Source organism: Phalangium opilio, unplaced genomic scaffold, assembly GCF_054372755.1.
Source record: "Phalangium opilio isolate 3A_F unplaced genomic scaffold, DU_Popi_V2 ptg000082l_1, whole genome shotgun sequence".
Taxonomy (NCBI): domain Eukaryota; kingdom Metazoa; phylum Arthropoda; class Arachnida; order Opiliones; family Phalangiidae; genus Phalangium; species Phalangium opilio.
The window spans coordinates 3097139-3122460 of NW_028324189.1; the positions used below are offsets into that span (position 1 = coordinate 3097139).

Here is a 25322-nt window from a genome sequence, read left to right on the forward strand (position 1 = left end):
TAATTGCTTGGACTAGTTTTTTAATTCAAAAAGTGGGGGTTACTGGTCCTCGGGACCAGTTTATTAATTGCAAATCTATAGGAGAACAAAGGCTGGGACCACTCCGGAGACCAGTTTATTATTTAGGACACTAGGGGGGTCACTGGTCCCAATGACTAGTTTAAAAATTATCCTTATTTCTAAGTCTGGTCCGCAACCGACAAAATCGGACAAAGAAAAAACTGTAGCAGGCGACGTTTAAGGTTTAGAAAAGGCGCGAATCCTAAAAGAGGGCTGGAAATAAGTATTTTTCTTTTACCCACACATAGCCCACTCGATCACGCACAAGCTGATCTACGCCAAGAGTAAATTACAAGAAGTGTGCAGCATCCCCTAAAATACATAAATCGAAGTTAAATATTATGATAACGATTAATAATTCTTTAATAATCATTTATCGCTTTATTTTTTTTTCGGTACCAACTGAGTTTTTTTTAAGCTTCTACGCGAAACAAAGGTTTATACAACAGTAGCCAATTAAAAAATAACCTAATACAGTAGGAATATTAATTTGTTTTAATGTTGTTTTTTTTTGTTTTTACTTTTTGTAAATTTCTCACGCTAAATAATTAGCGTAGCGTTTACAGCAATTTCACTGATTCTTTTTTTATTTCATTTTATTCGCTGCCCAAAAGCCGCAGCCGACAAGTAAATTATTAAGAGATCGGTTTCTGTTTTTTCTTTCTTAATAAAGAAAATTAAACCAAAAACAGAGCAAAATCAAAATATAGCAGGAAAAACCCAGTTATAGTAAGAGCAAAAAAAACAGAACTTTTTTTGCCAATATTAAATAAAGAAAAATGCGACTTTTTTTTTTTTTTTTACCAAGGAGTATATATACTAACCTGGATGTAATTTAACACAATTTCTTCAACTATAAGCGATTTTTTTCAACAGTTTGGGGCTAATACCGTTTTTTTTTTTAAAAGACGTTAAAAATTAGTTATTTTATAATTATAACCAAGTTTTAACTTCCGTTATCGTTATCGCTTACAGATAAAGAAAAAGGTGAAAAATATATCCATGGCGATGGCGCGCTTAATATACATGATCCATGTGACATTTTAATCCGTATTGCATTGCCAATTAACATTATTTTCTTTACTAAGGCAGCAAACAAAAAAACAATTAATTTTTTTAATTAAATACAAAAGTTAAAATAACTGAAAGGTTTTTTTTCTTTCTTTCTTTTTTTTTTCACTATAACATAATTAATTAATTAATATTCTTTATTAATTACCAGGGGGGGGGCGGGGCTATTTTGCTCGTTTTTTTTTTTAAATAATAAAGTAAATAAACCAATTAGTGTGATTTTTTTAAATTGGATTAAAAAAAAAATCACATTTACACACAAACACGTTCGTATATATTTTAATTTTTATTTCCCTAGAAATAGAAATAGAACGAAGAACGAAGACCGAAGAACGAGAGAAACAGGATTTTAATTTTTTTCTTTTTAAGTTTTCCCATCCCAGTTTTCTTCATATTTAATTATCTTTTTTTTTTAATAATTAATTAATAATTAATTAATTAAGGAGGGGGGAAGAAGATGAGGGGCGGGGGCGGGTGTTGGGGGGGGGGGGAATTTTTGTAGAGTAGTATTTAGTCACCAGTGTAGCGAAATTTGTACACACATTGAATCCCGTTATAGAATTGAACATATTATAGATGGAAGAAGCGAGGGGGGGGGGGATCGGGGGTATTTTTGTTTTTTTTTTTAAAAGATTTCTGGGGGTATTTTCTTTTTTTTTAGGGGGATAATTAATTTCAATTTCATTAAGTGTGGGCAAATTTTTAGGCGGTTTGTTTGTTTGTTTACGAATTCATTTTATTTACTTTACCTGACCTGTTTCTTCAATTTATTTTAAACCGTCTTCGAAAAAGGGGTCTAAAGGAAGTTCGTAAATTTTTTTTTAAACTTTTTTTTATAATATAAGTCTCTGGTTTGTTTGTTTGTTTGTTTGTTTGTTTTTTAAACGCTTGATAATTGTTGCATTGATGTTTATTTTTTTTTTATTTATTTATTTCTGTAGGCTCGCGATTTAATTTCTCTTCGTTAATGAAAAAACCAAAAAAACACTTGATGTTGTGTTAATTTCATTTTCTATTTTTTTTTTCTTTTTTTTTACGTTTTTTTTATTAACTTTTAAGACTGAGCGGACGTAGTGTTAGGTATGTTAATGACGTTGGGCGAGTTAACGGGAGACATGGTCATACCGGCAATGCTATTTGAGCTCAATACTGTCGAGCCTTTATCAACAATTTTTAAAAGAAAAAGAAAGGAAAAAAAAGTAAATTGGAACAAAATTATTCAGTCTGTCTTAATTAATTTTGAATGTTGTTAAGCAGTGGTGTGAGAGTACTCGGGGGGGGGGGGACGAGACGGGCCCCGAAAACGGGGGAAAACCGGACGAGACTGGGCCCGAAAACGGGTGAAAAACGGGACGAGATGGGGCCCGAAAACGGGTGAAAAATTTGACGAGACTGGGCCCGAAACCGGGTTAAAAACGGTACGAGACGGGCCCGAAAACGGGGAAAAACGGGACGCGACGGGCCCCGAAAACGGGTTAAAAACGGGACGAGACGGGCCCCGAAAACGGGGAAAAACGGGACGCGACGGGCCCCGAAAACGGGGAAAAACGGGACGCGACGGGCCCCGAAAACGGGTTAAAAACGGGACGAGACGGGCCCCGAAAACGGGGAAAAACGGGACGCGACGGGCCCCGAAAACGGGGAAAAACGGGACGCGACGGGCCCCGAAAACGGGTTAAAAACGGGACGAGACGGGGCCCGAACACGGGTGAAAAATTTGACGAGACGGGGCCCGAAACCAGGTTAAAAACGGAACGATACGGGACGCGACGGCGCCCGAAAACGGGTTAAAAACGGGGCCCGAAAACGGGTTAAAAACGAGACGAGACGGGGCCCGAACACGGGTGAAAAATTTGACGAGACGGGGCCCGAAACCAGGTTAAAAACGGGACGATACGGGACGCGACGGCGCCCGAAAACGGGTTAAAAACGGGACGAGACGGGGCCCGAAACCAGGTTAAAAACGGGACGATACGGGACGCGACGGCGCCCGAAAACGGGTTAAAAACGGGACGAGACGGCGCCCGAAAACGGGTTAAAAACGGGACGAGACGGGGCCCGAAAACGGGTTAAAAACGGGACGATACGGGGCCCGAAACCGGGTTAAAAACGGGACGATACGGGGCCCGAAACCGGGTTAAAAACGGGACGATACGGGGCCCGAAACCGGGTTAAAAACGGGACGATACGGGACGCGACGGCGCCCGAAAACGGGTGAAAAACGGGGCCCGAAACCGGGTGAAAAACGGGCCGATACGGGGCCCGAAAACAGGTTAAAAACGGGACGAGACGGGGCCCGAAAACAGGTTAAAAACGGGACGAGACGGGGCCCGAAAACGGGTGGAAAGCGGGACGAGACGGGGCCCGAAAACGGGTGAAAAACGGGACGATAAGGGGCCCGAAAACGGGTGAAAAACGGGACGATATGGGGCCCGAAAACGGGTGAAAAACGGGACTAGACGGGGCCCGAAAACGGCGGGAAACGAGACGATACGGGGCCCGAAAACGGGACTCTGACACCACTGTCTGTTGTAAAGACGCTTTTTACGGTGGATTTAAAACTTACCAACACTACCGGCAGTCACTGGTGGCGGAGAATTACTGTGTCCAGTCATTCTTTGAGCCTCCACAAAACGAGCCTGCTGTCCTTTAACTATGGGATCTTTGTATTTGGGGAAAAAAAAAAAAAACCATTAACATCGTATAAATAAATCTCTATGATTATCAAGATCACAGTATACATACAGAAATAGGGGTGATCCATGGCCTCTCTGGCAGTCAGCCTTTCCTGATGGTCATACCGTAATAACTTATCCAAAAAATCCAACGCTTCTGGACTGACAAGATGTTGATTTTCACTGTGTACAAACCTCTCCCATCTTTTTCTAGAATGCCTACGATAAAGAGAAAACGGAGAAATGAAAATTAATGGCTTGATGCGGCCTTAATTACCAATAACATTTGTCCACGTCGTTAAATACTTTATTTACCTTCCAAGAATGTCATTGAATCTTGGATCTAATTGGACCTGGTATTTTTCGAGGTATTCAAACAGTTCTTCCGTACCCAATACTTTGGCAATTCTTACAAGCTGTAAATAAAGATGTAAGAACGAACGCGTTGACTCTCGAAGATCAGGATGAAGAGTGAACATTAATTACCTGATCGTAATTATCGTGCCCATGGAAAAAGGGTTCCTTTCTAAAGATCATGCTAGCTAACATACATCCCAGACTCCACATATCCAAGGAATAATCGTACATCTGATAGTCAACGAGCAGTTCTGGACCCTTAAAGTAACGGGAGGCCACTCGAACATTGTACTCTTGTCCAGGATGATAAAACTCCGCTAACCCCCAATCAATCAAACGGAGTTTCTTAATTTCATGATCTATCATGACATTGTGAGGTTTCACATCTCGATGCATAATTCCCATGCTGTGACTGTAGTCTAGCGCCTGCAAATTTGTAATTTCGTATCAACCTCTAAATTACATTACTCGGAATCAAGATCACGATCGTACTTTGAGTAATTCATAAAGATAGAATCTTATGTCGTAGTCTGTTAAAGTTTGGTACAGTTGCTACGTGAAAAGAATATTAAATTTATTTATTTTAATTTGGTAAGATACACTTTCTGAGGATGGCAGGGTTCGTACAAAATTTTTGGAATGAAATTCCTAGCTGACTTTTCCAGGTTTTCCCTGACAAAATTCCACAAATTTCCCTGACCATTTTCAATAATGTACATGGCGAACGTATATGAAAACCAATCTAAATTCACTAGAGTCATTTTTGCATGAATTATTGTTTTAAATAACTAGAGCGAGCGAAGCGAGCTAGCTCCGCAAATTTGGGGCTCTGCTCAAGTCTCAGAAGGCCACCCTACTGTTATCCAGACTTTAAATTTCCTCCAATAAATTTTTCCCTGACTTTTAAGGTCCATTTTTAATTTCCCTGACTTTTCCCTGACATTTTAGACCCATTTTTAATTTCCCTGACTTTTCCCTGACATTTTAGGCCCATTTTTAATTTCCCTGACTTTTCCCTGACATTTTATTCCCATTTTTAATTTCCCTGACTTTTCCCTGACATTTTATTCCCATTTTTAATTTCCCTGACATTTTAGGCCCATTTTTAATTTCCCTGACTTTTCCCTGACATTTTAGGCCCATTTTTAATTTCCCTGACTTTTCCCTGACATTTTAGGCCCATTTTTAATTTCCCTGACATTTTAGGCCCATTTTTAATTTCCCTGACATTTTAGGCCCATTTTTAATTTCCCTGACTTTTCCCTGACATTTTAGGCCCATTTTTAATTTCCCTGACTTTTCCCTGACATTTTAGGCCCATTTTTAATTTCCCTGACTTTTCCCTGACATTTTAGGCCCATTTTTAATTTCCCTGACTTTTAAGGTCCATTTTTAATTTTCCTGACTTTTCCCTGACATTTTAGGCCCATTTTTAATTTCCCTGACTTTTCCCTGACATTTTAGGCCCATTTTTAATTTCCCTGACTTTTCCCTGACATTTTAGGCCCATTTTCAACTTCCCTGACTTTTCCAGGTTTTCCAGGTATTCCAGGTCGTGTACGAACCCTGGCATGGGGAATAAGATAAGAGATTATACTTTGAAGTCTGTGTTGTTCACGTGCTCAAATATTAAGGCCGGAGTCCGTGACACTGGGTCTTTCACGACTGCCTGCAGTGTGATGATATTGGGACCTCCTCTTAGGTTTTCCAAGATCTTTATTTCACGTTTGATTTTCTTTTTCTTAACAGGCTATATTTATGGTTGTACAATGTACAATATACAAATAATCAGTTTCTCCGCTAATAACCTTGGTATACAAGGTTTTCTATACCTTAAGAATCTTAACAACACATTTTTCATTGTTGATTATGTTAATAGCTTCAAATACTTCACTGTATTTTCCACGGCCTAATTTTCTAACAAGCTGGTAATCATCTTGATTACTGTGTGTTGTAGAGTAATTTAAGTAATAATAAGTAAGGTGGCTTAGGAGTTACGGATGGAAAAAGGGGGAATAAAAGGGTTTAAGAGCGTTAAAGACGTTCTTACCCCCATTCAACTACATGAGCTTCGTAATCCCAATAGTCTCTGGGTCTATGTGAGTTTACATCGGCGTACACACGTGCTCTGCTGGGTAGGGATGCCATATTTAGGCGGCTGTGATGGGCAAAACAAAAGGAAGAGGAGAGGAAGCTAACGTAAGCTAGCCAGGCTGCTCCGAGACGAGGCAGCAACAATGCTACAGTTTAGATCTGAAATATTACGTTTTCTTTATGGATTAATAAGACAAAATTATACATTTGTAATAACAAACTTAAAACTACGCCCTATTATATCATTCATTATGACTAATTAGCATTGCATGAATAATGGGAATGACAGATATATCACAAAATTACATGTATAATAAAACTTATGCTTAATTAGGGGCTTATAAACACGCAAATTATATTAAACAACATTAACATCTGTTTTATAGTCAAAATTTTCAAGCAACATTAATTTATGAAAGTCCGCATTCTTTTGTTCAAGGCCTATGAAACAAGCATGGTTCAAACCTGTTTCAAGCTAAGTACTGTCAAATTTAAGGTAATACTCTTGCCTTAAATAGTTTAATAGATTAATAAACAACGAATACATCTACTCCGTGGGTGTATTTTCACAAAACAATTTTAAGATTAAAGATATGGATGGATGTGGTGTGGTTCATAGTCGAAACATAAAAAAATTTAAGCCAAGGCTTCGGTGTTACCGAAAGCCGGCTCCCCTGTTCGTAGCTAGGCTCAGCCGCTTATCAAAACCCCCGTACAAAATTGCAGGCAAACCCAAGACCATTTTTTTCTCGAGACTATATAGCCGAGGCCAAATCGAAAAACAGTTATGAAAATTCATTCTTACGCTCAAGTTAGATCATCCCTCGGTAATTAGATATCTGAGTATATTAATTAGGTATTCACTATCACTGGGTTTAAATACATACGTTAAATAACGACAAAGAAATGTACGGACGATTGACCACGTAGTAGTACCAAAAAAGCTCTCATCGAAGCTCCAACAAAATGGCCGATACTTAGTTCCATCACCGCCCGCGCTAGAAGCTGGCGCCTTGGCCACTCCCAAACAACTTAGACGATCGTTTCATGGTCCCCGGGAATATTTTATTAATTAATTGAAGTCACAAACTCCCTTAGAGCCCAAGAAAAATAAATAAAATATAAATAATAGTATTTATTGTTGTACGTTATGTAAAGCATAAATTAGGCCTAATTCTAACGTGCTTAACGTGACTGGCAAATGGCAACTAGTGGCAGGCCACGGATTGTCATATGGCCATGAAATGATGAGATCGGATCGACAGATCACGCACGTTCTATGAAGTTTGCTGAGCAAGCGCTTGGCTGTTTTTTCGTGGGACGGACAGAATCAACCAGATTTTAACCGTTAATTCTTTTCCATTTTGTACGAAGTTATTAAATTTGAGTGTTAAATTGCATTTAAATTTCCCGCCTAATGGATGGAGTCTATTTAGAGACTGAAGTGAACCGAACTATTTCATCCCCGCCAATCCTGCAAACCATCGTCTGCTTTTCTGATAACTTGAAAAATGGCGGCAACCAGTCAACGGTCTTCCATTACTTTAAAAGGTTCTGTGGATATAATTACCGAATTTTTTGGTAAGATGATAATAATAAATATGCAATAAACAATTTAGCATATTTCGGCACCTTATTTTATAACGATTATTTACAGATTACGCTATAAACAGCATTTTGTATCAAAGAGGTATATATCCACCAGAATCTTTCACTCATAATCAACATTATGGTTTAACAATACTTAAAACTGACAACGAGGAATTAAAAACTTTTCTCGCGACTGTTTTAAGCCAAATTAAAGGTAAGTTTATCTCTCAAAATATGTATTCCATATGAAAAATTATTGACACGTCTTCTCAAAGAATGGATTTTGGAGAAACATCTTAAACGGTTAGTGATTGTGATTGTAAGTAATGAATCAAAGGAAACCTTGGAACGGTGGGAATTTAAATTAGAATGTGAAGACCTTGAACCTGATGGAACTCAAAAACAAAAGGAGTTAAAAGAAATACAGGCTGAAATTAGGAATGTAATTAGACAAATAACAGCCAGTGTAACATTTCTTCCCTTAATTGAAACTTCATGTAAGTAGTTTGAATATATTCAAAGCCCTTTATTATTACTGTTTAAAGTTAGAGAGTTTTCCATACAGGTTCATTTGATATACTGATGTACACAAACAAAGATTTTGAAGCTCCCGAAAATTGGGATGATACTACATCCCATATTATTGCTAACCCTGAAGAGGTTTCATTAAGATCATTTTCAACCACAATTCATAAAGTTTCAACATCAGTTTATTATAAGAAACAAGAATAAAAAAATTAGAAATCCCATCCCAAAAATATACTCTGTTAATTTAAAATGTCTTTATTTTTGTTTTTCCATTTATCATCATTAACATACAAATATCTGTAACTCAATTTTTTTCAAAGAATCAAGAACTTTTTACAATTATAATAAAATAAAACATATTATTTTCAAAACTTGTCTCAAAGAATAATTATTTACTTATGATACAAACTGCCACGCCCCCTCAACGCTTTTCCCTATCCCTACTCTCCTAAGTTGGTTAGTAGCGCCATCTATGAATATAATTTTATTAACTACAAAGCTTATTTTCACAACCCTTTTGTTCTTTAATATTCATTAATTTTAATAATATTGATAAGAAATTGTTTATTAATTAACAGGTATCAGAAAAATTAAAAGTGTTGTTTAGTAGCGTTGTCAGATGTCGCTGTATGCTTATAGGATTGTTGCAACTTTTAGGCGCGTTATGAGCAGGCTGGGAAATAAGGATATTTTTTAAACTAGTCCTTTGGGCCAGTGACCCCCTAGTGTCTGAAATCATTTACTGGTCTCCGGACTGGTCCCAGCCTTTGCTCTCCAATAGATTTGCAATTAATAAACTGGTCCCGAGGACCAGTAACCCCCACTTCTTGAATTAAAAAACTAGTCCAAGCAATTAATAAACTGGTTTTGGACCAGAGGAAGTGTGCTATTTCCCAGCCTGGTTATAAGCCTACTTTTCAAAATAACTTAACTTTAGACACAACAGATCTTTGCGGGAAAATAAAGCGTGTAAATAAACATATTCCACGCTAAGAGGGTATTGAATTACCCTTTTTAAAGGTCACCTATGATTGACATAATCCTTTGTTCAATGTTTCTCAGATGGTCAACAAAAACATAAACTTACAAACAAGATACTACTTATCACATGCAGTCCCAATCTTTATCTTATAACTCAATCATATTGGGTTGTTGTTGACAACATGTAGAAAATGTAAACCATTATCAAGTCTAGCGCATCTTTCAGTTTCAGTAAAAAAATGCTTTGAAATACGATACTGTTTTTCATGGAAGCGAAGCAAAACAGTAAACACCACAATCATTTTCAAAAAGAAAGAAAAAAAAAATCTTCAAGGATTTATCAGGATAAAAAGGGTTGACTAGAATGTTTTTCAATCTTGATATTGTTAGTTTCCTCCTATTTTTTACCATAGTATTTCCATTATTCAATATTTTATCAGTGAAAGTTGACTTATGTCCCATTCCAATTGGTCCTTTGGGGCCCCAATTTGTATTCGAAATAAAGGTGGATGAGAAACCACTTGTGTGGGCCCATTCTTATCATAAAAATTATTATCACGTTTTCCATTCATAACTTCGTTTTTTGTTTGTACAAATGTCAAGTTTTTATAAGAATTTATAATTTGAACTTAAACTATTTTCAAATAAAAGTTAGGATTTTCGCGGTTCGTTAAGGTTAAGTTGGGTCACGGATTTTGATAGCGTGTTTTCTTTGGTTAAGTTAAACCGTATTTAAGTCGATTTTAATCTCCCAAATTTTATAATATAATCGCATTAGTCGCGCTTCTCGATTCAATTCTTAGGAATATTGGATGTCAAGTCACTGACCTTGCGTAAGACATGACCTCAAAGGTCATAGTTTTCTTTTGAATTTTTACTGCTACTGCTTTTCAAGCGCAGTTAGCAAAACATTGAAATCCGTGGCGCGTTGATACTTCATGTTTAATCGGTAATCTTACGATGGTAAACTGCGAAGGTCATTTAGATCTTAGACCTTGAAATTGAAGACCACCTTTTTCGGACCCCACCTTATCACGTATCCTTGATTAAATTAGTCCAGTTTAATCTCAAGAGGATCTAATAAGTTTTATATCAAACGCGTATGGTGTTTATACAAAAAATTAATCAAATAATAGGAATTTTCAAGGTGCGTTATCAAATCTTTTCAAGTTGAAGGCCGACCCAACATCAACCAAAGTGAATTAAAACAAACTTTATCTGACACGATCTTCCCTATTGTCAAACTTTGAAGTAGATCTTTTCAATTAAAAATACAACCCTCCTTCGGTACACGCTCCAGAATGAATCCAGATTGGCAGACACCCGTTCCTTTACCCCTCAACACAACGTACGCCAAGGTACTTTTGCTTTGAGAACCCATCATCTTCATGAACTTGTTTAAATATCCCAAGAATGTGTGGTTCAAATTAGATTGATAGAGAAAAGCTTTATGAGATAATAACTTATTTATAAATCATGTTACAAACTACCATGACCGTTACCTTCAACTTGCAAAACTATTGGGAGAATAGAATAAATTCTCGTTATCAAATAAGAGGATTTAAAAGTTTTTAACAAAATATTAGGCAATGTTAACATGACAGGAACCCTTGAAGCTTGCTTGTAGTTGTAAAGATGAGCCGGCACGTGTATCTCTTGAAGCAACGTTGTTACTTGGATTAAGCCTATTTAGGCTTCATTCTGATCCCCGTTGTGTTTGACTTTCTCACGATGGAGGGATAGGATGGGATACTAGTTAATCCCCTATCTAAACCGTTGTCGAAATGCCTTAATCCTAATCCTAGTTATGTTACCCCGAAGGTTTGAAATGGGAATGAAAACTTCAGTGAATTTTTCTGTACCAATTTGAAGGTTCAATTTATATCAACGTATCACCCCGCTATCTATAACAGAGTCGACTTTTGTTTACCTACGAATTTACTGATTATTTACGATGGGATGGAGTGCCACAATTGCGCGGGATAAAATTGCTCTATATCAGTTCTGATCTATTCTATAATACTTATCCGACCGTTACCTTTTGATTGCGTGATGGTGACAATCGTTGACATACTGTATTCCCAAACGGGCTTCAATACCGACCCAATAACCTTTGTTTTAACCTTTTTCTCTTTGCATTTATAACAGAAATCGCACCTGGCTTGTAGGTAACAGGTGATATTCGAATTTTTAGTTTTTATTTCAAATGTCTGTGGAATTGTGGGTGTCTGATTTGATCCTTGACCTCTTATATTGCTAAGCCGAGTTAGGATGACCTTTTAACATTGACAGTTACAGGGAGTTTATGAAGCTGGACGTAATAAATTAACTTTAATTAACTATCCATAAAATTAGAAGTATCTATAGTGTCAAAAGTATGACGTTAAAATACTAATTTTAATAGAGGATCTACCCTATAAATTAACTCTATGAGATAGTTTAAACGTCACAGACTTTGGGTATAATTATGGAACGTATAGGCTTATGATTACTTGAAAACAAATTAATTTGTGAAAATATTTTTATTCATCATACCACACAATGGCACAAAATTAAACTTTACAAAATTTATTTACAACTAATATAATTAAAATTTCATTCCACTTAATCTCTCAATCAATGTAGTAAATCTTTAAGCGCAATTATGTAAGTTTGAGCCATTTGTAAAGTTTCATATTTTGACAGTTTTTGATCCTCCCCGATGGAAGGGACAACTTGTCTCAATTTATCGAAAGCCAAATTCAAACTTTTCATTCGTCTCCTTTCCCGAGCATTTGCAGCTAACCTCCTCTTCTTTAAAACAATCGTGGCTGGTTTCTGATCTATTTTCGGTGACCTTCGACCTCCTAGGCCTATTTCGCTTTCGAAAGTTGAGGATGACGTAGAGGAAGTTCGCGTTCTAGTGTAGCACGTGGGACACCTCGTTTCTGGCATTGAAACAGGGGGGTTGAAGTTCGTATCAATCTCGAAATTGGAAGAATGAGTCATCATAGGCCACGAATAAGATTTGTCCGAAACACTAGGCGCGTTTTCTCCCACGTGGTCGCTCGAGAAATTAAAGTCTTCATAAAGTCGGCGCGTTTTAGTCCCGGTTTCCATAAACGGTTCAACTTTTAGTCGAGAAAAATCAATCTGATTTTCCTGAAATTCACTATTTCTCGTGAGTTCGAATACAGGTAATATATTAACGTTATCGTTTTGATAATTTTGTTGTAGTCGATATTCATTAGGCGAATACATTCTTTAAATTAATTATTAAGGTTAGTTTGAATAAATGTTAAGCCTGATACGTCCTCACTGGCATCACCAGCGACTTTGGCCTCTCCCTTACGAGATTCTGAACTATTCTGATCCACAGAACCCCCGTTGGGATCCTTTTATATGCCAAAGTACCACGGGAGTACTGGCCAGGCTAGAGTATAGACGACATAGAAGAATCCGTGCGTTAAATTAGGGGGTGTTATGTCTCCCATTTTGAATGAGGTAAGCCAGCTAGCTATACTAGAGAGGAGTGTAGGTGATTATTTTTCAAGTGGTACACTAAACGTAAAACCCCCTTTCGTTTCCCCATTGGGATTGGGATTGGGTCCAGAGAACCGAGGAACTTATTACCATAAAGATTTTTAGTCCACTAAAATTTCACGTTTATCAATTGAAATTAGATTTTGGTTTAATGTTGATCAAGTAAAACTAACGTTTACAATTATATTCTGCATGTGATTGTTTCAAATGGGTCCCAGGAAAGTGCTCATGCAAATCCGTGCCTCTAGCAGTCCCAGGTTATATGAATGATGAATGCAGTTGTCGAAAAGTCTTTCACGGTCATACATTCGTATCAGATTGAATGTGTTTCGCTGGTGGGGTTATATGGGAGGTAAAATCTAGCTATGTGCCTACATTCGTATTTTGGACTGGGAAACATTGACCATGGGAACTGAATTGATTGGGGGTATTACGTGGGAATTGTGTTTATATCTAGGTTTCCTGTAACATTTTAATTTAAGTTGCAAGGTCGTTTATGCTATTTTATAGCATAAACCTACTGGGGGTAGGTTATAGTGTCTGGGGCAATAAACCACCTGATTTATGATTTACCAACTCGAATAGACCAAATTTAACATTATTAGATGATTGAGGAATTTCATTAACCTAAATTTAAACATACTTATTAAAATTAAGTTTAGTTATATATGAATTTATATTTTATTTTTGAACTATAACCTGGAAGGAATATTGTACGTCTTTAAAGCGGCTATCTTGTAAATGCTTCGTAAGGGGGTAGGAAAACTGGGTGCTTTGGCGCTACAAAAGCTGAGTCACGAGGTTGGAAAAAGGGGGGGGGGTGGAATCTAGTACAAAGGTCACAAACTGTTAAATTGAACCTTTCCATGTAAGAAAAGGGGGTAGGAAACCTCAGTATAATGGCATACAAGGGGGTTAATTGCCGTCTCGGCGGACTCGATTAAAAGTTGGATGAAAGCCAAAGTTTTATCCCGGTGTCTTTCCCTCTTAGCTACATCGAAGTGGTCTATTATATTTGGCGCGGGGGTGATGGCTTTTTTCGTCCTCTTTATACGAAGTCCGTGGTAAAATTCACTCCTTAAAATAATCTAATATTTTTAAAAATGAAGCAAATTTTTGGTGATAGTTATAATTTAACCTTTCTCTAAGTAAAGTCGTGGTGTTCTTTAGGAAAATGTGAGATTAACTGATTAGTTATTCATAATTAAACTAAGGCACTAAATGCTTAAACTAACCATTTTTACTTTTTGCTTTTTATTTCATATGGGTTTCGTGTTATTAGGAGAATAATTGAAGACAGTCGCGATTGAACGGGAAGCTTGCAAGATTATCTTGGAACATTTTGCGCAGCTCTGAAAGCTCCACTTTGCCATTGGTTCAAAGACATTTGTGACGCGTGACTAAAGTATGGAACAGAAATTTAACGGTGTATTTAATAACAAACGAAGACAATCGCGAAACATGAACACTGGACGGCCTAATAACCTACTTGAACCCTGATCAGGGCATGGATAATTACTTCGTAGTTTCGAACCACATTTGGATTGAAACTGATGACGTGGGTAAGCTCAGCGTTTCACTTTTAAGCATGCTATCAACTGATTTATTTAAATAAAATATATTATGAGTGTTTTGAATTGTTATTTCGGGTTACAAAATAAGGACCCATAATTTCGTCCTACATGCAATTTGTACCAATGTACCGTTAGGCATCACATGGTCATCATATTTTGCATATCCAAACGAAGACCATGGTAAACTTAAACGCCGGTCCGCATTAACCTCTTCAATCGTACCACGGCGTCTGTTAGGTGGTACTTTAGCTATAAGTAGCTCCAAAATGCGCGGATAACGGTCCCCAGGAACCGATACTTATGTCATACTTCCTAAACAGTGTAAATCCTAAAAATAAACCCCCCTGTTGAACATTTTCAATAGAACTATTATACCCTTACTATTCGTTTCAATCAGAGAAAATGTATCAAGAGGAATAGAAAGTTAGCAATTGAGTAAAAACCGAAATGATCCTCTCTAACTCTGGCTTCTACTATACTCTTGCTATATTATCTCTTCTTCAAACCTTCTAGAGGTCTTTTAGTGGGTTCGTGGACTTCAAATGCACTTGAAAGAGGCGGGAGACCATGTATGATTCGGGGGAACCCAAGAGGATCCATTTGAAAAACCTCTTTGAATTTTTAAATTCTAACCCTGGCCAGGCCTAAACCAATATTCATCACGTGCGGAATATGTAGGCTGCTAAGCCTAATAGATTCATTTGAAACGTTTCACGCTAACACACTCTCTCACGGGAATTGGAAAGCGATACGTCCCTCCGACAACCCCAGGTGGACATTGTCTAAACTCTAGCGCTATTTCGCTCTCTTAATTTTATTATATTATGAACGAGATACAATCGCGGAGCTTTATTAAATTTTCCATTCATTTTATTCGAGTTAAATGGGGATTTACTCTACCGTTAAATAGTTTTAGATTGTCACACGCCAGTTTTCCCCCTTCGCTTTATTTACTGGAAACGAAAAATCTTCGACGTGTCATGTCCGAACCCGGATCAACAATGATTCATTAATTTTTCGTGCTATACCATGTCACGGCTTGTTGCTCTACAGTTTTATACGCCCACTATAGTTATTCGGTATCAATGAGTAAAGTTGTAACTTGAAACTTCACGAGAAACTTTTCACATCATTGTAATTAACTTTAAATTGTGCACTATACTGTATAAATTCACGTGTTTTTGGCGCCAAAACCAGCAAAGAAGTACCATTTACCAATGGCGATTCTATAGGAATGGGTAGTGGTTCTTCCACGTGCTGTTTTGGCGCCAAAATCTACCTGCGAATTTTGGCGGGAAATACCTAAACACCCACGCTTGGCGTAACATAAGCATCTATTTTCCTGGATGAGTCAGGAGATGCTCATCACTGGTATAGGACCTTCGTTGTTTGTCCATCTACAGAGGCAGGTGATCACCCAGGGGTTGTGACCGAGACCCGTGACCGACCCACGTGGCATCCAACCCCGAACTCTAGGTATCCCAAAATTTGGAAATAAAAACACAAAAGTATCCCTTCTTAACTAGTAATAGCGAAGCCCCATCGCGTACGCATGGTTGAATTGAATATTATTACCATAGGTATAACTTATTGCGTAAAAGGAACCCCTAGTTATCCCCAACTGGGCAGAACACCGTGAGATCTGTTGATGAGTAAGGGTATTTTGTTCTAAGCACGCCATGGAGGATATGCCTCGACTATCTCCTGGTATGTTACGGGCGCGTGCTGTCGCGATGCGCCACGTGCCATACAATAACTTTATTGTTTTTTAAATTTTTGCGCGAGGCAGACAGACATCAGATATATATTTTGGCGGGAAAATGGATAATGATGTTTCGAGCCTTCCATGTAATTAGTTATCGACGAGTTCCAGCAGAGCGTCGGTATCCAAAAGGGCTTGAAATTAATGGACTATCAAATCAACATCCCAAATTCAAGAATATTATAATGAATCCATGTCAACGTCGGCTTCTAAAGAAACAATTTGAAACTTCTTAGTCAGATAACTTGATTTCGGGATTAACACATTGAATCTCAAAGTTTAACTAAGTTTTTCGGTAAATAGGCCTTAAATAATTAGCTAAGAGTATGTATGTTGGGTAGAGGCACCCAAACTATATTTTGAAAATTCTTTTATGAAGAATTTTGTAACGGGGCTCCTGCAAGCTATAGTCTCTCATCTATATTAAAATAACTTCAATGAGGGTGTTGAACATGTAAGAGAATGGATAGATATATATTTTTAAAGAGAAAAAGATGGAAGGGGAACCCTGAAAGTTCCGGACCAACGGATTCACCTGCCAGGGGTTTTTTAAGTGCTAGCTGTGCGGGGCTATTCAAAAATGCGCGATGGGTCCGCGACTCCGCGTGTACATTCATGGGATAGAGCTTAACATTTACAACGTCACGTGACATGTGTATTGGAGTATCTATAGAGCGGGAAAATTGTGTTTAACAATAGCGGTTTCATTTTACGACATACTAAAAGAAACACCGTTTCTGAAGAGACCAAAATGCATGCAAGTACTCTTTAAATAAGGTAGTAAGGAAAACCCTAAGTGTGGAGGATCCACGAAAATGGTTTTTAATGTTAGGGTAACCACTAGCAGCACTACTGGGGTTCATCATATTTAAATTGAAAATGATGTAAAAACTTATTTACAAGAAGAAATAATTATGGTGTTAGCAGACAAGCTGCAGTCATAACATCGTAACTACAAACTAGAGGGTGCTAATACACTCATTTTAAAGTAGAAATAATTCAACTTAATTTTTTCCATAAATTTTCCAGCTATTTACATGTAAACTTTCTTAAAACTTGTTTCTAAGTTAATAATTATTGGCGCGGTAAGGGCGCTTTTAAGTTCACACGTGTTAGGAGCTAGTATCTTCTCAAACGAGCGTGTAGTTTGTATTAAAATTTCGCTGCTACAAGTGTATATAAACTTTGTTTGAAAAATGGTTAAAATATTCGATAAATTAGCTTCTCTTAATCTGTTGAATTCACGCGAAGTTAAACTTTATGGGCGCAAGAACGCAACGCGGTAGCTATAACCTTTCCATCACCTTTTAAAACTAAGTGTAATTTTATTCCAAAATCTCTTCGGAATGAGTTTCTCACGGTTTCTAAACTTTCTCTTATACCTGTTTGTAACAGTAGCGAAGCAAAAGAATAATTTTTTTTCAAGATAGTCTGCTCTGAGAGGTAGACTTAATTTAAGCATGGAGGAATAATAGATGGAGAGGAAAAGATTGGGCTCTTTCTCTACCCATTGAGACAGTCCTAATACTCCATAAGTGAGAGAATTGAATGGCACTCAGAGGGGAGGAGCTACGGGAACGTGACGTCAGTATTGGTATGGTCTAAATTGTATGGCCGGAATTGACGATTTCCAATATGGCGGGCTAAACCACGGTAAGAGCTGGGAGGGTGTGACGTCACCAGGTAGTTCGTGGTAGCAGACTATGTTCCGGTAAACATTCGAGCTTTACTAGTCACGTGACTATCAGTATGCGAACAATAAATTTCCAACCCACCTCACCGCTGTTGGAGGTTGGCTTCATAAGCCTGGTAGAACCGGTTCGGTCTTTTCATCTCCTTTCAATTTTCCTCCTCCTCCATGATTCAAGTAATGGTTCGGCGCATGCTTGAGGGATAAGGTTGTTTACGCGCGCGTCTTGTTTTCTTTGTTGTTTTCAAAAAAGGTTTTAAAAGGGTAATTAGCTAAGGTCGAGGTTTTTTTTCTCCGTTTTAACTTTCCTGTAATGTTTTTCAAACGTCAATTAACTTTGTTTATTTTTGTTTTCAATTCGTTCTGCTATATTGAATGATATTAGACTTTCTGAATTTAAATTAGAATTAGCGAGAGTTTAATTAGCATAAATAGAATTTTAAAAGATAAACAAAATAACGAAGTAGATGGGTTTTGTTTTTGTTTTATTTGAAAAAGGCAAAAATCAACGGAGAAAAGTCTTGTTTTCATCCAAAAAAATCTGGAAAGTATGAAGTTTAATAACAGATATTATTAATGTTTCAAGTCTGCTGCAGTAGTCTGGAATTTACTATGGTGTCAAAAACGATTGGGGTTAGAGTTATTTGAACGCTTTTTTTCCTTTCTACCATTTGGACATCGATTGATAATAATAAATAAGTCTAGAGCCTATAACTTCAAAAGAATCCGACAAAACTTTTCAAGTATAGGGGTTCCACAAGCAGAGGAGGCTCTATTGTTCGGATTTGTAGTAAAAAGGGTTATACATTTACTTCAACAGTAAAAGAAAAGGTAAAATAAAAATAACTCGTTAGCAAGATGATAGATCGGTTTTTGAATGATGGTTTGAGCTTCTGTGTTTTTGGACTCTTGGGAGAACACGCTCTCATTCTCTTTTTTGACCACCTTCAATTCTCACCCTCAATGCAATTAATATTGCAAGCATATTTTTACGACGCCTTGGCCCCCAAACTGTAATGAATAGGTATTAGTATATATGAAAAGAAAACTAATATTTAGTATGTGGGTGAAAATTAGATTTGGTGCAGACCGCGAGGTATTTTTGCTATAGGTGTTGAACGTTAAAATACCATTAGTTTCTCAATCTCCTTGTTTAGGATGAAGCGGTTTCTGTGTACTTTCTAGATTTATTTATAATAATAGGTAATTTTAATACAGCGACGTGGCGCATGGCGTTTGTAAACATCTTGGGGTTGTTTTGGCATCACCTCAGTTTTGACCGTTGATTTTTGTTGAAGATTAGAATAGTTTTCTTTCAACATGGATGTTTTTAAAGCGCAGTTTCCCCATTCAATACGCTAAAAACTTTAAAAGTTTATAAACAAAATAGCTAGCAAACATTGTGATATAAACTACATAGTTTACACTTAAGGGGGTTCCCCCAGTGTTACCAGGCCGTTCGTGAGTGCAGAATTTGCGGAGAGAAAGGCTAGCAGTTCAGTTTGAATTATTACTTTACTCAAAGAGGGTCTGACAACACTGCAATGAAGTTTACGCTGGGAGAGGATAGAGTGAAAACTATCTATTGGGTTATTTACATCAAAAACATCACTGAAGTCTCCCATTTCTTTCTTTTCAATACAATAAATCAATTTCTAATATTTTCCCCCAAGTAACCGGTAACCCCAAAACTTCATTACAACATATTAGTTAACTCATTAACCTCTGTAAAAATGTTATAGATCTCAATTTTTTTTCCTTAGTATATTGTTAGTGAGAGGCTTTAACTAATAAGACAAGATATTTAAGTCACTCAATCATGTACCTAAACGTTTTTGTTAACGGGAAACACTCTTGACCCTGTGAGGTCTTTTCTGGAAGATATGGATGTGGAACTTAGCAGTCCACATAATTCGTTAACGTCATATTTCATAGATAAGATATTTCCTTGAACTTCAGAACAATGCTTACAATTCCTCCTGGGAGGTCTTAAGGGGTGGAGCACAGTTATGTTGTTACTAATACATTTTAGCATAAGTTAAACATTTTTCTCGTGATATGAAACATTTTTATTTAAACTTTTAGAACCATAAAAATAATTAATACCATAAAAATAATTAAAATGTGTGCTATATAATAAATGTATTTAAGATGTTTCATTTCAAGTATTGTCTTTGAGCGGCTTGGTTTGCCCGAATTTATGGAGGCCAAATTGCTCAAACTTTACAAATAGCACCTTCCTAGTTCGTCGCATAAGTTTGTTTTAACCTTTACCAAAAAATGTCACTCTTGACCCGGACGTGATTCGAACACGCAGCCTTCTGATCTGGAGTCAGACGCGCTACCATTGCGCCACCGAGTCTGGCAGAAGGGGGGGAACTCAATTGATAAGGCGCGTAAATGGTTTTCCCGCCATTACTAAGTTTGTGCTGCCATCTATAAAGGTTTCTATAAACTAATTTTTTATAATTAACTTTATGCTTTAATCAAATTTAACTTACAAAAAATTATAATATAGTTTATTCATTTTTATTGTACTATAATATAATTTAATCGTTATGGTTTTAGATCTAATAATTTTACTTATTAGGGTGGTGTTACTGGTTAGAAGTTGGGATTCGTCAATGTTTAGAAGCTTGACATAGTATGACTCGGTGGCGCAATGGTAGCGCGTCTGACTCCAGATCAGAAGGCTGCGTGTTCGAATCACGTCCGGGTCATGAGTTCACTTTTTTAATAATTATTTTAACTTAAATTTCAGAAACTTAATTATAGCGTATATTAAACAACATTTTTGAATTTTACGTACGTTACTAAATTAAAATTCATCTTTAAAAAATAAAATTAAATATAATTTTGACTATTTTACCATAAAAACGTAGAATTAATTTTCCAAAAGATATTTAATTATAAGTAATCAATTTAAGTTAAAAAATTTGGAGTTCCGGCAGTTTTCCTGAACATTCTAGACTTCTCACTGTACAAGAAACAGGTGTATTTCATGGTCTAGCGTTGAAAAATATGACTAATATATCAAAACAACACTCAAAATTTTTAACACTGGGCTATTTTTCAACAGACGAAAGAAATATTTTTAACGACTTCCTGAAATGTCATTATAAATTAGAAAATATCTCAAAAACTTCTTTTTTAAGTACTCGTAGTTCTCAAATTTGCAGCATCTTAGAGGGTCTTCATACTTTGCAAATTAATTTCTTCTATCAGTCCAAGGGAGGGTGGGGCAAGCTTTGGTGTCAGTTTTATAGGTGTGAATGCCCACCTTTGAGACGTTCAAGAACCCGCCAGATCGAGGTACTTGATAACCTATATATCTTATAAAAACTTATAAACTGTCTCCTAGAAAATATGAGGCCTGAAACAAGTCACCTTTTAAAAGTTTATTAGAAGCTAAAATATATATATATTTCTTTACTTTCAATTTATAATCTTAAAGCGTTGCTAATTTGGCCCTATCTCATTTTTGAAGATGTTCTCTAACGCCAATTTGACAATAAATTTTTACGTAAGAAAAGTTTTTGGCGTTTTTTATTTTTTTTTTGGGGGATATTATCGCAAAAACCTAATAATTTTCCTTGACCTATATATTGGTAAATGAAAATATCCGATAATAATCTAAATTATTTTTTCTGTTCACTTTTTCTCTCTCTAGTTTTATGGTAGTTAAAGTTAAGTAGGGATTTTGTCTCTTCTTAAGGTTTCAGAGAGGTGGTATTATGTAATTTCAAGACACGTGGGACCTCGTAAAGGCTGGTTAATTATGTAATTGGTTTTCTAATTACAAAACAGTTATGGAAAGAATTTAATTCAGGACTAAATATAGTGAATTAAGTTGGCCTAATTGCCTCTGGACTTAAGTTCTTAATTAGGTAGTTAACAGGTAGATCATATATTTGTTGCATAGCTGATAAAATGTACATTAAATAATATCATAAGTTTATAAGATATGTTCAATAAGTATGACACTACATATACTTAGTAACGCTAGGATAGACTTACAGCTCGAGCTTGTTCGAGAACGACAAGCGAGAATTGAAGACTATACTCGGTTAGTTTTGCAGACCATCTTCCTAATTAGTCTGTACCAAGCCTTTGACAGCGCCTCACCAGGCCTCCCTCGCTTTACCTCGAATCAATGACCTCCGTTGTTGTCACTTCATGACAATCTCTCGGTAACCAGTGACAGACTTATGGAACGTATCTTATGAACATATGATTATATGCTATGGTCTAAATTAAAACTATTTTAGAATATCTTCAGTATATTGACAGAACTTAATTTGAGACATTACCAGCAGGAAACTGAGCCTCGCAAATACGCTGGCCTTAGGCTTGCTTTACCTTTGATCACGGCTGTATCGTGAGAGTTACGGAGCCCTTGATGTCTCACTTGCCCAATTCCAAGCATGCCTATTTGAAAATTGTCCCTGCAGTACTTTAGGTAGAGGTTTGCCTCTTAGATCTCAGAAATGTCTTCTTGAAACTCGACCAACCCCATGAGCTTAAAACCTTTAATCAAAGATAGCTAGCCCCCTTATTTACTTCCGCGCCTCTTACCTTTTAGACTTAACGAGACCACCGAGGTGTGAATAAATAGGTATTTCTCAACTGGTTATTCCTGCTCGCTCCAAGTTCGAGTTGATACTTGATATGCTTAGTCTATGTGTTCATTCAGAGTAAGAGACATTCATAATCGGCGAATTTTGAAGTTTTGATGAGGGACTTAGGGAAGTTCCCTTCTAAGGAGGTCTTCGTCGGTATCTTCTCTTCTCGTAATTATTGGCTATTTCACCGACAACGTTTTAAGACCGAAAACTAGCAATTTGACACTTCCGAATTGCGGGTTTTTACTAGAACCTTGTTGACAGACCACCGCATAGATTGTAATTTTCTTTAAAATTTTATTTTATTCTTTTATTTTGATTAGAATTGACTAGTTCCTTGTTTTGAGTCATATTTCGGATATAATTTAAGCTGGTTTCCGGTTAAATCTAATCTACCACATGGAGATACAGTGCCCACTATAAGTTCATAAGTTATGTTCCATAAGTTTGTCACTGTCATGAAGTGACGTAGGTCATAGATTTGAGGTAAAGCGAGGGAGGCCTGGTGAGGCGCTGTCAAAGGCTTAGTACAGACTAAATAGGAATCAATGGACTGCAAAACTAACCGAGTGTAGGACTTCAATTCTCGCTTGTCGTTCTCGAACTAGCTCGAGCTGTAAGTCTCTCTCAGTAGCATTACGAAGTATAAGTAGCGTCATACTTATCTTATAAACTTATATTTCTACTAGTACCAGAAGTGAGATGAGACTAGAAGTGAAGGGCTCTAGCATTGATAGTAGATCCTGGCACTAGTGAACAAATTTGAGGATTTTATGCCGCTTCCCACGCGCCTACACTACTGAGAAAAAAATTGGTCGAGTTCCAAAAACATTTCCTACCCCCTTCCCCTCAACCTAAAGCGGCGGAACACGGACGCGGGTGCTTGAATCTAGTTCGGCCGTCTACCGCCACGAGCGTCTCACGTTTTGGAGGGAAAACTCAGAAACCGCTACCAGAGGGCCAACCGTTGGTGTGTTATCAAGAATATTCACTTTCGCCGAGTGAAGAATTTGGTTAGCTCAGTACTTCTAGTCTCATCTCACTTCTGCTAGTACTTAGAGAGAATACTATAGTGTTATGGTAGGTAACACAGTAGCCAATCGGAATGTCTCTAGGGCCTAAAATAAAACAACGGTATCTTAACTATTAAATTTACACTTCCCAGAAGTTAACTAGCTTCTCCATTGATGTTGAAAACATAATACCCGTAATTTGTTTCTCCTATATATAGGAAATGAAACAAACTATAACATTAAAGGTGTTTTTGGAAAACGAAGTGATATTGTTTAATGAGAATTTCTCCCAATGTATCCTCTCCACCAATTAGATTGATGCTTACGGGAATTCGTTGATGCTTTTTACCATTAATCATTTTCTCACTTTGGTTTGAAAGAATGGAAAAGGAGTGCAGTGCACGCTTTTAAGTATAAGGTCTTAATCAAGAAATTGACAGCTATACCCTTTAAAAGGTTTTTTGAACCAGAATTTATATTCCTTCGCAAAGGCCACCTTAACCACGCCCACGGATCTCTTCAAAAGGGCGCACCGCTTTTTAGAAATTTATTTTTAGAAGCTGAAATTCGCTACTTGAATTGCACTTAATTTAGTTTATAGGTTTCTTACTAAGCTATATGCTGAACTCGAAACTGTTTTGGTCAAATACCTGGTCTGAAACATAGCGTGCCTAAAGGCGATTACTTTTAAATATTAGACGTATGCTTTTAAATATTAGAATATACACCTACTAGGAACTTTACCAGTCATTGCTCTAATCTTGGTGGTTTTACGGGTGTTTACGGTTAAAACATGGAGTATTTTTCATGGAGATTCGAGTAAGGGATAAGGAATATGTGAAAATGTCTCAAGAACGCATTGACCCTGAAAACTGTTTTGTAAATATGTTAATAGTACTAGATGCTAACTTAGAAAAATTTTAAGCGACGTCCATTTTGGAAAATGGTGACCAAATAAGGTACTAAAACTTTAAAACGTTCTGTTTACACAGTTAAATGTAAACACAAGAAAGCGCCAATTAAGTTATTTGTTTATAATTTGCATTAGTTTAAGACTTTATACTAAAAAATTAAGATACATAATTGGTATTAAGTCTAATCGAACAATATATATGTATATTTTAGGGTATGTACACTCCATGTTTTAAATTAATATTTCTAAACAACTATCTACACCGGCAGCGCAAGCAGTCGTGTGAAACTCGCGTTAAAAACAATGTTTACCATCATTTGAAGCTTAAGTTACATCATATGGTTTCAAAGTTTATTTTGCTAATATATTATGGCCTTTAATAATATCCAATTTTATACTTCGCAGGTGTTTTGTACGGGAATAGTTTTTTAAGGGCTCCTGTAGCTTACTTAACTTTACACGTACGTAACTTTTTAAATGTTAAAAAAAGGGGGCTGGCCGAGTGACCTTTCCCATATATGACCCCCCGTATTCCGTAAAGCTTGGGGACCCCAATTGCCAGACTAAACGTAAATCAGACAAGTTTCTTACAAAAGAGTTTTTCGATATTTGCATAAGTTTTTCTCTTTTTTTATATCTTACGTTCATAATGTATTTTTGCTTTTCTTCTTCTAACATTTGCATATGGTGAGATAAAAATTTACTTCTCGTTGCTTACGTTAACTATAAGGATAGACGGGTTGACCTTGTTTTTAAACCAACAGAACTGCAGCTTTCGAATATGGGCAAACCTGCCCTATTTTTGGGGTCGTGGGACCTATCTCTTTTACCTTTTGTGACGTACGTTTGTGTTGCATGAAGATATTGTCT

At 36.8% G+C, this 25322-nt stretch overlaps 3 protein-coding genes and 2 non-coding genes across 7 annotated transcripts; 2 read left to right on the forward strand and 3 right to left on the reverse strand.

Moving 5' to 3' along the window:
- Window positions 1–418: 418 nt before the first annotated feature.
- Window positions 419–7294, reverse strand: CkIIalpha (casein kinase II subunit alpha). 3 transcript variants are annotated; one of them, XM_089847674.1, is made up of 10 exons: window positions 7145–7294; window positions 6214–6416; window positions 5996–6107; window positions 5761–5913; window positions 4656–4715; window positions 4293–4589; window positions 4122–4222; window positions 3877–4025; window positions 3698–3793; window positions 419–2298 (listed from the first exon to the last, which is right to left on the reverse strand). In XM_089847674.1, the coding sequence occupies exons 2-10, from the start codon at window positions 6309–6311 to the stop codon at window positions 2186–2188; spliced, it is 1179 nt and encodes a 392-aa protein (XP_089703800.1). In that variant the 5' UTR covers window positions 6312–6416; window positions 7145–7294; the 3' UTR covers window positions 419–2185. The 3 variants fall into 3 exon arrangements, with proteins under 3 accessions (XP_089703800.1, XP_089703799.1, XP_089703801.1); XM_089847673.1 differs by having other exon boundaries at window positions 7063–7230; XM_089847675.1 differs by having other exon boundaries at window positions 419–2289; window positions 7063–7226.
- Window positions 7295–7496: 202 nt separating this feature from the next.
- On the forward strand, window positions 7497–8746 carry LOC149650947 (mitotic spindle assembly checkpoint protein MAD2A-like). Its single transcript, XM_089847679.1, has 5 exons — window positions 7497–7623; window positions 7694–7838; window positions 7915–8061; window positions 8123–8344; window positions 8413–8746. The coding sequence occupies exons 2-5, from the start codon at window positions 7769–7771 to the stop codon at window positions 8577–8579; spliced, it is 606 nt and encodes a 201-aa protein (XP_089703805.1). The 5' UTR covers window positions 7497–7623; window positions 7694–7768; the 3' UTR covers window positions 8580–8746.
- A 3117-nt stretch (window positions 8747–11863) lies between these two features.
- LOC149650948 (uncharacterized) lies at window positions 11864–12796 on the reverse strand. Its single transcript, XM_089847082.1, has one exon. It carries the CDS (start codon window positions 12594–12596, stop codon window positions 11973–11975), a length of 624 nt encoding a protein of 207 aa, XP_089703208.1. The 5' UTR covers window positions 12597–12796; the 3' UTR covers window positions 11864–11972.
- A 7398-nt stretch (window positions 12797–20194) lies between these two features.
- Window positions 20195–20266, reverse strand: TRNAW-CCA (transfer RNA tryptophan (anticodon CCA)). The gene has a single exon. It is a non-coding gene; the product is annotated as a tRNA-Trp (tRNA).
- A 286-nt stretch (window positions 20267–20552) lies between these two features.
- On the forward strand, window positions 20553–20624 carry TRNAW-CCA (transfer RNA tryptophan (anticodon CCA)). Its single transcript has one exon. It is a non-coding gene; the product is annotated as a tRNA-Trp (tRNA).
- Window positions 20625–25322: the final 4698 nt, after the last annotated feature.

Bases quoted from the DNA above. Each gene is read 5' to 3' on its own strand.
- CkIIalpha (XM_089847674.1), bottom strand. From the start codon at position 6,311: ATGGCATCCCTACCCAGCAGAGCACGTGTGTACGCCGATGTAAACTCA. The intron at 4,590-4,655 runs GTACGATCGTGA...ACAAATTTGCAG, and splicing joins ATCTTTATGAATTACTCAAA to GCGCTAGACTACAGTCACAG. The intron at 2,299-3,697 runs GTAAGTTTTAAA...TTTTAAAAATTG, and splicing joins AGTGACTGCCGGTAGTGTTG to TTGATAAAGGCTCGACAGTA.
- LOC149650947 (XM_089847679.1), top strand. From the start codon at position 7,769: ATGGCGGCAACCAGTCAACGGTCTTCCATTACTTTAAAAGGTTCTGTG. The intron at 8,062-8,122 runs GTAAGTTTATCT...GTCTTCTCAAAG, and splicing joins TGTTTTAAGCCAAATTAAAG to AATGGATTTTGGAGAAACAT. The intron at 8,345-8,412 runs GTAAGTAGTTTG...TTTTCCATACAG, and splicing joins TCCCTTAATTGAAACTTCAT to GTTCATTTGATATACTGATG.
- LOC149650948 (XM_089847082.1), bottom strand. From the start codon at position 12,596: ATGTATTCGCCTAATGAATATCGACTACAACAAAATTATCAAAACGAT.